General features: G+C 42.5%; 1 protein-coding gene across 1 annotated transcript; it reads left to right on the forward strand.

The window, feature by feature from the left end:
• Positions 1-14985, forward strand: ICOS (inducible T cell costimulator). Its single transcript, XM_048869356.2, has 6 exons — positions 1-106; positions 8429-8470; positions 9381-9719; positions 11432-11544; positions 12309-12399; positions 12946-14985. Exons 1-5 carry the CDS (start codon positions 49-51, stop codon positions 12396-12398), a joined length of 642 nt encoding a protein of 213 aa, XP_048725313.1. The 5' UTR covers positions 1-48; the 3' UTR covers position 12399; positions 12946-14985.
• Positions 14986-15267: the final 282 nt, after the last annotated feature.

Here is a 15267-nt window from a genome sequence, read left to right on the forward strand (position 1 = left end):
TGAAAACTTAAGACAGACGGCTGGGGCTGGTGTCTGTGTCAGACAAGTATGAAGTCAGGAGTTTTAACGTTCTGTCTCCTCTGCTTTCAGTTGGAATCCCTCTATGGTAAGTGGCGTTTGGGGTTTTGCTTCTTACAATAATCATCCATAAGGCATTTAAGACACACAATGACCAGATATGTAAATGGAGAATGACTGTCAGGATAGGGTTGGGGGGAGGGGGGAACAGTTAAGAAAAATAGTCTCCAAGAGGAAAGAGGTCAGCCTCAACCTTACCACCACCAAAGAGGTTGGTCTGAGCTGAATTTGTGCCAGCACAGAACATTTGCGCGGTCTTTGAGACCCACAAAAATATGCACTTTGCAAGTAGACAAGTGAAAAATGTAAACAGCCAGTTACCTTTCAGATATAGCTAGTGTAGCGGTCTTCCCTTATGGAGCATAATCTATAGAAATGTAAAAGTGCATCAGGTGCCTGTATAAGGAGATCCATACTGAGCTATTGATTTCAAGGAGGAGTCATGTTTAGGTGGGGAATTCTTTTAACTTGGAAAACATATATGGGCTGGAGAAGTGGTTTAGGTCATTTATATTGCAGGATGGAAATGCAGAGTGATTTACAAGGAGCCCTGGGTGATGCCATCGAGCTGACCATGACCATAACACTGACAAGGCAGTTTATGGGATTCAGCACCCTATCGCAGCATTGTAGTCTGCAAAGTATAATGCCACAACTTGCTTCCTTTTAACTTCTCTGAAACCCACTTTCCATTACATACTAGTCCAGTGCAGAAATTCAGTCAATATTTGATTAAAAGAAGAAATCTCATTAACCTACATACTGTTGTAGGATTTAGTGGGATTTGCCCTAAGTAACAGTACTCTGAAGTTTGGGATTTGGTGGGTATTATTACTAAGCCCCATTTAAATTTGTTCCTTTGAAGGTCATGCCTAGGGCCATTGGAAATAGATGGTACTGAAATTCCAGTGATATAAAGTAGGTTTAAAGTCTCTGTGGAATTTTAGTACTTCCAAGGTTTTATGCAGAAATTAAGTTTTTATTTAAGTAAAAAAAACTTCAGAACGTTAGCTAATGTAGTGCCGGCATCCTAGGCCATCAAACTGGCAGATCGAAAGAATGGATGAAGTCCTGACCTTATGGAATGCAATGGCAAAACTCCAATTGACTTCAGTGGAGTGAGGATTTCAATATCCCAAGTAGTGTGTGAGCTGGCCCTTGTCTCAATGAGGAGTTAACTTGAAAAAGCTATTAATGAAAACCAAACATTAATACGAACCACTTCCATTTTAGCAGAAACATCCAGCTAACATGCTTTATCCAGTGTAGCTGGACTCATTGGAAAGGACATTTCATATGAAAAGAAGGAGACTGCAAATGCATGTTCTCTCAGACACTGGCATTTTTTGACGCTCAATCTGGGAATCAGGGGGAAAGGAGGAGCAAAGGGAGAGAAAAGAGGGTGATTTCAAAAGCTCCTCTGAGGGAAAAAATGAAATCTCACAGGAAATGTTTTTCTACATTGCTTTCAACATATAACATGGTAATTATTTACTATTATTATTAAAAAGGACAAGACTGGGTGAAATAAGGGGCTGTTTGGTTTAGAGTATCTCAAGAAGGATGCAAAGAATTTATGGAATATGTTACCCCATAAAATACTATTTCCAAGCATTTTAGCAGAATTTCAGTAGGAAAAAAACATAGCAGCATTTTAACAAAAATGCATGCAAATTTGCAGGCCCTAGCCCTGCTCTATAGATATATTTCCGATCAGAAACTGTGCCATGTAAATTAAAATTTATTTTGGTCTTTGCGACTTTGTGGCATAATCTTGACAAAGAAATCACTATGAGAATGTGCAGCCTCAGGCTCCAGTTCCTACCCAGACTTCTATTGACTTCATTTAAATGGAATTTGCTCTGCATAAGGCATGCAGGAATAGGCACTAAATGGAGAAAATGAAAACATCAGGCCTTCAATCTGACGTGAGTTTTTTGTATTCATTTAGTTTACCTTGGAAAGGCTTAATATTGGTCCCTTTTGAATTTCTCCCTCATAAAAATTTCCCTTGCACATTTCTCCACAAAATCTCCAAGAGATTCCATATTTGTAAACTGCCTGTCTAAAGGTCATGGTAACACTGCCATAGGGCTGCAGACCAGACAGCGGTGGGGTTCTGGCTGTGGAAAGTTGTCTATTCTATATTTTTCATGTAGCCATTTAAAAAAAGTTAACGTTTGCCAATTGTTATCACAGGTTACAACAGAAACCTCCTATTGTCAGTGTAGGGAGAAACCATACTCATCTCAGATACTAGGGTAGAGGTACTGAATGGCAAATGCTGACATTTTAATAGGGACCACCATAATACTTATATTTATCCTATAGCATAGACAGGCAAGTAGTATATCTGTGGCCAACACCTTTTTTCCTGTAGGATAGCTCTGCTCTTTGAGTCTGGGCCCTGATTCTACAAAGACTTGTGCACACACTTAGCTTCAGACATGTGAGTGGCTGAACTGAGTTCAGAGTGCATCTGCTTAGAGTGGCTGGAAGGGTCAGTGCTTCAGTGACTTAAAACTGTAGATATTTTCTTTATGCTACTGGAAGAAAAAAAATAATCCAAGCTCATCTTCAGCAGCAAATACATGCAGCTGAGATTGCGTTGGTGACTTTCACGAGTATGTTACAAGTAAAGCTCTGTTCTGAGAGTTAAACCGCAGAACAAAAATGCCCTCACCCCCGCCCAACGGTCCAAGACTATTCCCACCCAGCCATCCCACCCTCAACTCCAAGTTTCAAAATGAGGGTTAAACTTTATTTTATTTTGTTAAGTCTTATGGCCAGATGCGATTTTACCTGAGCTGTTTGCAAATGGCATTGAGTCCTGGACCAGTCTGAAAGCCAGTAGCAGCTGGTAAATAAAACACCTATTGGGCACTGGCCATCCAACCACCACTGGTGCAGAAATCCATGAGCCCCCACCAAAGAGCCCACTGACTCTACTGAAGATGCTCAGGAAGATGCTCTAACTCAGGAAGCATGTTGGCCGGACTGAGTTAGAAACATAATTTAAATCTCTTATGGAAGCCAACATAGCTTGTGCACGCATGTGCGCACACACATGCCTGTACCCATCAGTCCCACATTGCAACCAGAAATGTAAGTGGCCAGAGTCTCCTTTTCCTTAAACCAGGAGAACCTCCACTTAAGTCCAGAGTTACACCTGCTTGTGAGATTTTAACCCCTGCCACAGTCTTCTTATTGCTATTGCATTATGTCAGCCTGATTTTAATGAAAAAAATACAACCTTAAAGATGGCACCATTCCAAATGCTTTAATACAGAATAGAAAGAGGGCGTTTTGCACTCTGTATAAAAAACAGTGCTTATACATTCTTGCGGATGATACTAAACTGGGAGGAGAGGTAGATACGCTGGAGGGGAGGGATAGGATACAGAAGGACCTAGACAAATTGGAGGATTGGGCCAAAAGAAATCTGATGAGGTTCAATAAGGATAAGTGCAGGGTCCTGCACTTAGGACGGAAGAACCCAATGCACATTTGCCCTAAGAGGTGTGGGTCCCCAAGCGCATCCCCAGCCCATCAGAGATGCATCAAAAGAACAGGAGTCACACTAGCACCTATGACAGTATAGAAAAGGTCAAATATGCTGCGTGGGCACACATGTGGGCCGGTGTCAAGTGGAGTGCCCCAGGGGTCAGTCCTGGGGCCGGTTTTGTTCAATATCTTCGTAAATGATCTGGAGGATGGTGTGGATTGCACTCTCAGCAAATTTGCGGATGATACTGAACTGGGAGGAGTGGTAGATACGCTGGAGGGCAGGGACAGGATACAGAGGGACCTAGACAAATTGGAGGATTGGGCCAAAAGAAATCTGATGAGGTTCAATAAGGATAAGTGCAGGGTCCTGCACTTAGGACGGAAGAACCCAATGCACCGCTACAGACTAGGGACCGAATGGCTAGGCAGCAGTTCTGCGGAAAAGGACCTAGGGGTGACAGTGGACGAGAAGCTGGATATGAGTCAGCAGTGTGCCCTTGTTGCCAAGAAGGCCAATGGCATTTTGGGATGTATAAGTAGGGGCATAGCGAGCAGATCGAGGGACGTGATCGTTCCCCTCTATTCGACATTGGTGAGGCCTCATCTGGAGTACTGTGTCCAGTTTTGGGCCCCACACTTTAAGAAGGATGTGGATAAACTGGAGAGAGTCCAGTGAAGGGCAACAAAAATGATGAGGGGTCTGGAACACATGAGTTATGAGGAGAGGCTGAGGGAGCTGGGATTGTTTAGCCTGCAGAAGAGAAGAATGAGGGGGGATTTGATAGCTGCTTTCAACTACCTGAAAGGGGGTTCCAAAGAGGATGGCTCTAGACTGTTCTCAATGGTATCAGATGACAGAACGAGGAGTAATGGTCTCAAGCTGCAGTGGGGGAGGTTTAGATTGGATATTAGGAAAAACTTTTTCACTAAGAGGGTGGTGAAACACTGGAATGCGTTACCTAGGGAGGTGGTAGAATCTCCTTCCTTAGAGGTTTTTAAGGTCAGGCTTGACAAAGCCCTGGCTGGGATGATTTAACTGGGAATTGGTCCTGCTTCGAGCAGGGGGTTGGACTAGATGACCTTCTGGGGTCCCTTCCAACCCTTATATTCTATGATTCTACATCCCACCCTTTACAACATCTACGTGTATGTTAGGGAGCGACATCACAAACGTATCTAGCTAGTTACTATCCAGGATTGATGGGGTCCCAGAAGTAACATCCAGTCTTGAAAGCAGGAAAAGTTATCCATGTGGACACAAAAATCTCCTTGTCTGCCTCACTCCACAATGACTGATGATAATGAAAAAGCTTATGATGTTGTACTGGCCTGTCAGAAGTGTTACACATTCCAGGTGATTGGGTGAATAGGATTTTGCAAAGCTGTATCACTTGTTAAAGCTGCACATTTGGGACAGCGAAGACAGCAGAAGCAACCACTAGCTACTGGCAAGAACTTTAAAGGTTCAGAGGTTTGCACAGTTTGGAATTCATTTCCACCCAATACTACCTAGTAGTTAGAAAATAGTATTCACTACAATTTCTATATTAATCATCTCGCAAATTTCAGAGACATTTTTGCAGTACTTCATGACAGTCTCCATTTTGGCAAGGAAAAACACAGCTTTCAGTGGCAAAGCTAACTTGGGCTCATGAAGTATGCTTGTGAAACTGGTGATCTTTTGTTGTTCTCTTATACATCATTAAAACCGCATTCACAGGAGTTGCTCTCTTTATGCTGCGATCATCACAGAATCATTAAGGTAAGGTTGGAAAGGACCTTGAGAGGTCATCTACTCTATGCTGAGGCAGGACCATGTATACCTAGACCATCCCTGGCAGGAATCTGTCTAATCTGTTCTTAAAACCACTCAATGAGAGGGACTCCCTAACCTCCCTTGGTAACCTATTCCAACACCTAACTATCCTTATAAATAGAAAGATTTTCCTAATAGCTAACCTAACTCTTCCTTGCTGCAGATTTAGCTTGTATCTGGTCTACAGAGCATAGGACAAGGAGCAGCATCCTCCCCCTTGTCGTCTTCTCAAAACTAAACCTGCTCAGTTTTAGTCTTTCCTCATAGGTCAGGTTTTCTAAACATTTTATCCTTGTTTTTGCCCTCTTCTGGACTCTCTCAAATTTGTCCATGTTTCTTAGTGTGTGGCAACCAAAACTGGACACACTACTCCAGCTGAAGGCTCAGCAGTGCAGAACAATTACTTCTCATGTCTTAGAACACTCCTTTTAAGACACCCCAGTATATTAGCCATTTTTGCAACTGCATCAGATTGTTGACTCATTCAATTTACTCAATTTACAGTTGACTCACTCAAACCCCAGAGACTTTTTTGCCGTACTACTGCCTGGCTGCATTTTCACCTGTTACTCCACAGAGACTGATTATTGCATCATATTTACCAAAATGTTTACTCAGTGAAGTGATCTTATTAGTCCTCAGTCTTCTTGAAGGTGAGTGGTTACAATTCTGGGCCCAGGAAGATACAAACCATCCTTCAGTTGGCCACAGTCCCACTTGAATTGTACGCTTAATGACCCTCCTCCACCATTTCTATTGCTGGTCAGCAGCAAGGACGACACCTATGCACCTCAGCATAAAAGACAGATCACCACCACTTGAACGAAAAGAATAACTCCATTAGCTTGGAGCAAAATTAGCTTGCTATCCTCGATGTGGACCAGCCACTGGGGAGTTCCCACACTAAGCCAGTGTGCTACATAGGTTTTTAGGGTGAAAGTCACTGCTGTATAAAGCTTGTGGCCCACTTAAGCAAACATAATTGCATAGTCCCATTGACTTCAGTGGGGCTATTTGTGGAGTGAGATGCGATTAGCGTTAGAAAGTGTAGCAGAATTTGGCCCTATTTAACCAAAGCAATTGAACCACAAATCTAAAGAGCCCCAGACTATTATTAAATACTCCTCAAAAATATTAGATCAGATTTAAAATACGAGGCAAACACTGTAAGCTTTACACCCGATACATTTTCAACTTTTTTCTTCCCTCCACTGATTTGTCCATGTGGTGCCTAATTTTAAAACTAACTATCACACTATAGCTCCTACAATCAGACAGTCTTTACAAAATCGTTACTTAAAATAATTAACAGTAGCACAGCAACTTTCCACCCCCATCAAGCAGCAAGAATTTTAATGTTCATCCTTTCTCTTGGTGCTGGCACTTTCTGTATTTGTTACTTTATTGTACAACAAGTTTTGGTCTGTAGTTCGTACTCTGGAGCAGACATCTATATTCCAGCTGGGAGTTTTACCTATCTGTCCTATCACCACACCAGTGGGAATGGGACACCAATATCTTGACTGTCAGCATACTTGGCAATAGCCCTGGAAGTGGTACAGACTATTAGAACTATCAAGGGTAACAGACTGCATAGTGGACCAGAGGCCGTGTGATAACAGAGGAAGAGTATGACTCAGTCATACAGGGGTGACAACAATATTTTGTTTCTGTAGCACCTGCCAACTGAACACCTCAGAGGATTTTACAAATATTCAACAACATAAAAGTGTCTTTGGGCACCTGCGAGGGATGTACATATTACTAAATGTTATGAGGACACTGAGGAATGGAGGGACTTGCCCAAGGTCACTCAGCATGTCTGTGGAAGAACTGGATACAGAACTCAGATCTCCCTACTCCCTGTACATTCACTAGACTGCATGTTCTTGCTCTCTCTCTTCAGAATGCATTAAGGTCTAATGCAGAGTAAGGTAGCGAGAAGCTTGCAGCCATTTGCTTCTTCAAGTTCTGCCTCAGCCCCCTCCCCACACTTAATACTTTTTACTACTGGGAACGGAGTTAGTTGTCAAAATACAACAGTTTTAAAAATAATGTATAATAGACATGACAAAAAAACCTAACGTTTTCAAGGATTTTTAGTCTAACAAACAACTGGTATTTTGGATGTCTTTGCTAATAAGGAGGTTTAAGAATACTTGGTGCAGGAGTGCTGAATTGCTTATGGCACTTCTCTGGCCAACAGGCAGCAAGTATGTGAACAAGACTTCAAAGAAGTAAAAAGCATGAATATGAAAGACCGCTCGAGTCCAGAAACAGAGCACACTTGGCCAGACCCTGCAAAGATTGAAGTGTGTAATTATCTACACCTGTGTGTCTGTAGAATCAGGACAAGATTGCAAGCTCTTTGTATTTGTATTTTACAATAGCTTTGAACAGCACCAAGCACAACAGGGGCTAAGTCTGGCTGGGGTCTCTAGACAATACTGGAATATCAAAACAACATATTGGCTCATTAAAATTCTTAATTAACTATTTTCACTCCATTTCCCTAGCATAGCAAAATAAAGTTGTTTGAAGTGAGTCTTTCAATCCAAGTGACTTTTGAAAGCCTTACTGAAAATATCATCTGATGTGGAGAGTCAGACTTTTCTATCTGGTTGGCTGACATCCTTCTGATCTTAGGAGCCCTGATAAGAGAAATATAAGGCCTTGACTATCATCTGAGTACATGATCCAATAACTTCGGATTTTGAATCCTGTCTAACACACATTCCCTCTGTAGCTTTAGGCAAATTACTTAACTTTCACTTTCAGTTTCTACTTGCAAAATACAGATAATACTTACTTTGTATGGGTGTTATGAGAATTAATGAATGCTACGTAAGTGATTGATGTTAATGCTGGATCAATTAATGCTCTTTAGCTTCTGATGTTAATGTTTTGCAATGATTTTATTGCATTGTAGGATTTTATTTTTTAGCACTAGATAATGATGTCACCATCTTAACATCACATTATGATCCTTTAGTTATTTTAAACAGCAAATTACATTTTATTTTTCAGGAACTGATCGCTGTTCGTCACGTCAACTATGCAAAAATTTAGGTAAGAGCCATTTTTAAAACATCTAATATTTCCATAAATTGTCTTAAGAGGGCTGTAAATATTTTTTTGTATCACAATATGGTGGTTCTTGAAATGGAAACATGTCCTTCTTTACAAGGGACATTGCAATTCATTCATCTTCCCAAAGACTCCTACAAAAGCCAAACTGGGAGGTACCAGGAGATCCTCAGTCAGGTGTTTTAATGGACTTCTCAAAAAAAATTTGAGTAATTTTTGCTGCATATGAGATGATGGCTTCTCTTTTCAGGGATTTTTGTGAGCACCTGAGGCCAGAGTGGATGTGGATTTTGGTTGGTGCGAGTGGGCATGGGGTGACATGCCTTCCCCCTACCCCAGCAAGCTTCAAATGATAGGAGATATAACCATGTCAATTATTATGGTCAAACTTAATAGCAATTGCATAGAGAAAGGATGGTTTTGTGAATAAGCCACTGAACTGGGACATAGGAGATTTGTATTCAATTCTACCGCTTTGCAACCTTGGGTAAATCTTTGTGCCTCACTTACCCATCTGTAATCCTGGGTTCAGTGGGGGTCTCTAGGCACTACCATAATAACTAGTATGCAGTATCTAAACACTAACAGTGACCTACACCAGCTTACCCTGGGTCAGTGCACATGTGTTCCCACAGCATCTTCACAAGCTATTTTACCCCTTGTTTCAACATCTGAATATTAAATGTGCCCAGCAACAAGACAGAAGAGAATTCAAGGGTGTCCATAAGTGATATAGGATATATTTATCTCTCTTTCCTGCTGTCGAGAGAATGCTCATTGTGGGTTACTCCCCAAAAACACAGTGCTAGAGACCCACGCTTAGTAGATTTAAGTGCTACAGATGAGTTTACCTGGTTTGATAATTACTTGGAGATTATTATTTTCTCTGCAGAACAACCTACTGTCTCTGATCCCCAGGTGATGGTTGAATTTCACAAGGGGATCTTCAAATTCAACTTCAGCAACCCTAAAAATGTTACTGAATTCAGCATGACACTGCTGAAAGGGCATGAGAAGGAGGCAATCTGTGCAATCCACATGAACAATGGGAAGGCAATACCTGAATCTAAGACCACCGACTGTGAGCCAGTGAACTCGGGGAACAGCACGTCCTTCATTCTCAAAAATTTGGAAAGCAAGCACACGGGCATTTATCTCTGCTGCCTAGAAATCCTTTTACCTGCTCCCTACATAGAATGTAGGGTAAATGAAACCTATTTATATATCCATGGTAAGTTCACAGCCCCTCTTTCCTTACTCTAGCTTTAAAGATATATAAATGAGAGTCAAGTATCAGGGGGTAGCCATGTTAGTCTGTATCCACAAAAACAAGGAGGCCGGTGGCACCTTAAAGACTAACAGATTTATTTAGGCATAAGCTTTCGGGGGTAAAAAACCACTTCTTCAGATGCATGGAGTGAAAGTTACAGATGCAGACATAAATATACTGACACATGAAGAGAAGGGAGTTACCTCACAAATGGAGAACCAGTGCTGACAGGGCCAATTCAATCAGGGTGGATGTAGTCCACTCCCAATAATTGATAAGGAGGTGTCAATTCCAGGAGAGGCAAAGCTGCTTTTGTAATGAGCTAGCCTCTCCCGAGTGTTTCTCTAAGATACCAAACACAAACCTTGAATTAATTCTAGATTAGCACAAAAATCCATTCTGAGATTTATCTGCATGTGTCGCAGGCAAAGTCTTTGTTATCAGTATCTGTACCAGAAGCAATACATAAATCTAACTTATGGCCTGCTCTAGAGAGGTGCTGAGCACTCACATCTCCCATTGGAGCTAATGGGAATATGCTGCTTACCTCTTTGAATCAGGACCTAGGTCTGTTAAGTAACTTGGGACAGTCTATCAAAATCTAAAGGACATTTTGCTGTCTACCTGAAAGGGGCTATGACCGCACCCCCATGGGTACCGAATGAACATCAATCATCTTCTGAGTTGCCATTCATTGTGTCTGGGATATCTCATCCTGGCTGGTTTGCAAGTGTCTCTCCTCTAGCTGAACAAGTTTATAATCTATCTGTCCAAGCCCTTGCCTTCGTTCTCCGTTAGGATGGATAATAAAACCATCCTCCCAGTTTTCCCTCTCTTGTCCTTCTGTACCTTCCACCCTGCAGCATCTGGGGAATACCAGGGTAACCATGAAATTCAATGGCCCATGTTAGGTCAGACCTGATGATCTAGTGGTTCCTTCTGACCTTAAAAATATATTAATCTATGATCCAAATCCTGTCACTTCTCTTGCGTAACGTTTCCAAAAGCTACCCCTTCCTTGGTATCTGGGCAGCCAGATTTCCCAGCCATGGCCTAGTCATCTCATGCCTTGACTACTTCACTCTCCTCAGGTCTCTAATTTTGCCTCCCTCCATTTCATCCAAAATGTTGCTTCCAAATTCCTTTCTCTCACCAGTCCTTTGGACCACTGACTCCCCATTTGCGCTACTCATTAAATTAATACGCAGTCTGGTTTGGGCCTTCTATGCCCACCCATGATGTAGCCCTGGTCTCCTTTCAGATTGTCCTTTGCCCCCTCCACTCGGTCACCAATACTAGCCTCAATGCCTCTTTCACTTCTTCCTCACACGAACTCTGGACCATTGCTGCGTTCTGCCTAATGCTCAGTGTGTCTTCCTTGAGTCCATTCACATCATTTAGAGCCTCTCAAAACACTAACTTCTGCCATTTCCCCCACTACTTAAAATGCATGGGGTTGTGAACCTGGAAAAAAAAATTTTAAAAGCCAACTGGGTCACTGTCTTACTGAAGCTGGAAAATGATTCTCCCTCCCCACCCCAACCCCAGCACACACTTCTTTCAGACCACTCTAAGCACTGATCTCACCTACACAAAGTGAGTGTGTGGGGGCGGGGGGAGAACTTATATTGCTAATCCTCAGTGATTTTTTTGTTTTTTTTAATATGGTCAAGACTCAGAAGCCTGCTTTGTATCAGAAATGATGTCATGGATGCTTATTGGGATCACTGCATTTTCCGTGGTTTCCTGTATCTGCTGCATAGTAGCCTGTTGCTTAAGAAAGAAGGTAAGCGATTTCCATACACAGTCCTAGGTCCAAAGTGGATACATCGAGGGCCTCATTTCGTGAGATTTAGGGTATATCTTCATTAGCAACTTTAAAGCCCTTCCACAGCAGCGCTTTAATGTGGCTACACGTGTAGTCACGACACCAGTGCTAGGAGAGCTCTCCCAGGGCTATTAAAAAAAACAAAAACCAAAACAAAGAAACAAAAACCCAACCACCTCCACGAGGGGAGTGCACTATCTACACTGCCACTTTACAGTGCTGCAACTTTCTCACTCAGGGGTCAGTTACAGATGCACGCACAGCATGTGCCAAGTGTGTTTCAATGACGTGGAATTCAGTCATCAGGGACAGCAGCTCAGATTTAATTTTTCCAAGTCAGACTAGCCTATTGATTAAAGACCTGGAGCCACAGGAAGAAGGAGCAACTCTGCACAGGTGAGCAAAAATACCTTGAAGAAAATAATCAAGTGAATTGCTTCCAAAGAGGGGAAACAAATTACTGGAGAATTCCAGCTCTGTTCCAGAGCAAAGACTTCTTAAAAAACAAAAGGACAGAACAGCCACAGAAGAAGAGTTTTGTTGAACAGCGTCTGCTTTCCTCTTCCAATTTGTGAAGTTTGAAGGCGAACACCAGCTGCCTCTGACTTTATTATCCACTGAAAGCAGAGAGAGATTAAATCACCCTATTAAAAGGGGAAAGGCAAGAGAGAGTGAATGGGGGTGAGAGACTATCAACTAAATTCAGGGCATTTTCTTTGCAGACAACGCAATGTGAATCCAACTCCCATGAGTTCAACAGTGAATATATGCCCATGGCAGCAGTGAATGCAGCTAGAAAACCAGCATTTTAAGGTTGTACTATGTCTTTTTACTGAATCATTCTTATGTTGTTAGCAACAGGCTCTCTGTGGGGAAGGGTTGGCCTGATCTGCCTCCAACTGACGTTAGGAGGGCTGTGTTATAATTTATCTGGGTACATAGTGCCATCCAACAGGAATGGCAAACTAAAAGCAAAATCCCCAAAGAACTTACAGATCAGAACAACAGACCAGTCCCCAGAAATGTTAGTACTTCAGAATAGGGCAATGTCATAACTTCAAGAATGAGGAACTGATGTGAAGCTTCAATTGATTCAGACTCTTGTGATACCACATCGTTCCCAAAATGACTCTGGGAAAGTGCATCTAGTTCAGCTCTAAGTACATCTGCTTATCACACTTTGGATCATTATAATAAAGGCCAGACTCCGGCTGTTGGCTCAGGTGTGGGAGGGTGTCAGGAGCTTTTGCCTGACTTGGGCCCTTATATAGAAAATCAGCCACAAGTTAGAACGGGAGCAGAGCTAGAAGCTGGAGTGATTTAGGCTTGTTTACAACAAATTCTTAATTTCTGTTACAGGTGTGAACTTGCAAGTAGGTCAGCTGTGGCACAGGAAGTTCCCTGGCACCTTCAGCCTCCGGCCACGTGAAATGTCAGTTTCACAGCCAAAGAGATTTTCCCAGACTGAACTCACACGATACCGATCTGCTCAACAATGAGATGTTAGCTCTAGAGCTATTTCCAGTTGTGTTTTGCTCTAGATATTCTGTGTTAATTTGGGCATAGCCAAATCTATTGACTGCACATCCAGTGTGACAACATAACCCCCCCCCACACACACACCACACCATGTAGTTGAAAGGTATAGAATGTTTCCTTGCCAAGGATTTTGTTGCAGTGCTGCATAGGGCGATTATATTATACCTTCTGCAGAAGGTTTCTTCTGTGATACCGCCCACTGGAAAAAACAAAAAACTAACTACCTCCACAGCCAACTCCAGCAGCGTGGCCAGCACAGCAGCCATTTTACTGCGCATATTACTGCTTTGTTATGGACAGTTTAGCAGGATTGGTCTTCAAACTTCTTAACAGCACCACACTAGGATACTTTAGTGTACACACACTCACACACAGTCTCTGTCCCATGGATTGGGACTCCCGACAATAGAGAAACAATGGAAGGAGAGTGTAATCTACTTTCTAGTGTAATCTAGAATCTCAGTTATTGTGCATTTTTAAGTTTTTTGGATTCTCACTACATCTTCACAACCCACAGTGTAGGGATACTCTTTTCTATATAGAGCTAGGGAAATTACAGAATTTTTTCCTAGAACAAAATTCTTCCAGTATACATATTGTATATTAAAATCCCAAGACTGTGGCTCTTAATTACATAAGTAAGGGCTGCAGGATCAGTCTCTACATGAGAAAGCAAGGCAGCGCCTCCTTATTCCATCCCTTTATTTATCTATATTACAGCACATACATGTTAAGGTACAAAAGACCAGAATATTCAAGAGTCCTTCATCACCTAGAATGAGAGGAAGATGAAGTTTCAGTCTTAACTTGGCACTATCTTGCTTTTGTGGCTTTGCATCAGACCTTTATTATTTCCCCACAGGGGTCGGAGGTTACCGGTACTTCACATTCCTAGAGCAGTTCAAACCTTGGATCACCTTCAGAGTCTGTTGATACTATGCCTTAAATGGCCCACAGGGAATCAAACCTGAATATCCTGCCAGGCAGTGCACAGCACATTACTGCTCAGTTACTCTAAAATTAGAGCATCATATTAAACCCAGTGTCTCTAATTCATATACGGAGCAGAAATACTGGTAAGAAATACTTCCGTTCTTTAACGGAAAGAAAACCAGCTGGCTTCTGCTATCAGGGACAGTAACCTTAGCAAGTAGGACAGTTAACATCTCAGAAGGGCTTCTCCACAACAGCAGCCCCGGAATGAGGTGGTTTTGCAGACAAGGGCTGAAAGTCCCCAGCTGAGCTGACCTACTTTCAGACCAGCATATGGGAGGGAAAGAGAAGCAACAAATAATGAATGAATAATAAAATAGCAAACCGGAACATCTGTGGCTAGAGCGCTACATCAGAACTCGGGTCTGGGTGTAGTGCTACAGGCTCGGCTACCGGCCTGCTAGGTGACCTAAGGACTTCCCCTTTCTGTACAAAGGGGATAATGATACTGCCTTCCCGGGTAAGCCCCTTGAAGATCTACTGATGAAAGACGCTAAACAACAATCCCAGGTTCTTACATACCTGTGCGATGTGCTGACTATGAGAGCCCTGTATAATACCTGTGAGAGTCCAAAGGAACCTATTACTAGACTGAGAAGGAATCTCATGAAACAGCAAGTTCCCAAAGGAAAGGTACAGAGACCGGAGGTTGTATATTATCAGAAAACACCTCAGAGACAAGGTGAGGGTCTGCCCCAAGTGGCTCAGGTGAAAAAAAAAAATAGTCGAGTTCTAGAAATGTCACATTTTCACACCCTGTTACAGAGATGAGCCTCTCTTGATGAGCTTAGCAAAGTTTTAGACTAGACCATTTCTTGGTTTTTGTATGAGATCTCTCTGCTCTTAATAAATCTGGTTTTTATTACACCATGTGGCTCTCAGACTGTTTGGGAAACTTCACGCACCATCCTGAGGAAAGAAACCGCTCAACCCATAAGAGGAGGTAGAAAAGGGAAGAGGGTGTTTGCAGTTTATCCCTGCGATGAACTGGGAGATGTGCTTTATTTATGGGTGACAGGTGTACTAGGCCAGGGCCTGGCACAGCTGCTGGTGACCTGCTGCAGGACACCTGGGCCGTGGTGTCCTTGCCTACGCCTGTCTCTTGCTCTCCCCGAGGCCCCCACCCACCATTGCCTGTTGAGTCCCTAC

This window comes from Caretta caretta, chromosome 11 (genome assembly GCF_965140235.1).
Source record: "Caretta caretta isolate rCarCar2 chromosome 11, rCarCar1.hap1, whole genome shotgun sequence".
Lineage (NCBI taxonomy): Eukaryota > Metazoa > Chordata > Testudines > Cheloniidae > Caretta > Caretta caretta.

Bases quoted from the DNA above. Each gene is read 5' to 3' on its own strand.
- ICOS (XM_048869356.2), top strand. From the start codon at position 49: ATGAAGTCAGGAGTTTTAACGTTCTGTCTCCTCTGCTTTCAGTTGGAA. The intron at 8,471-9,380 runs GTAAGAGCCATT...TTTTCTCTGCAG, and splicing joins TCAACTATGCAAAAATTTAG to AACAACCTACTGTCTCTGAT. The intron at 9,720-11,431 runs GTAAGTTCACAG...AATATGGTCAAG, and splicing joins AACCTATTTATATATCCATG to ACTCAGAAGCCTGCTTTGTA.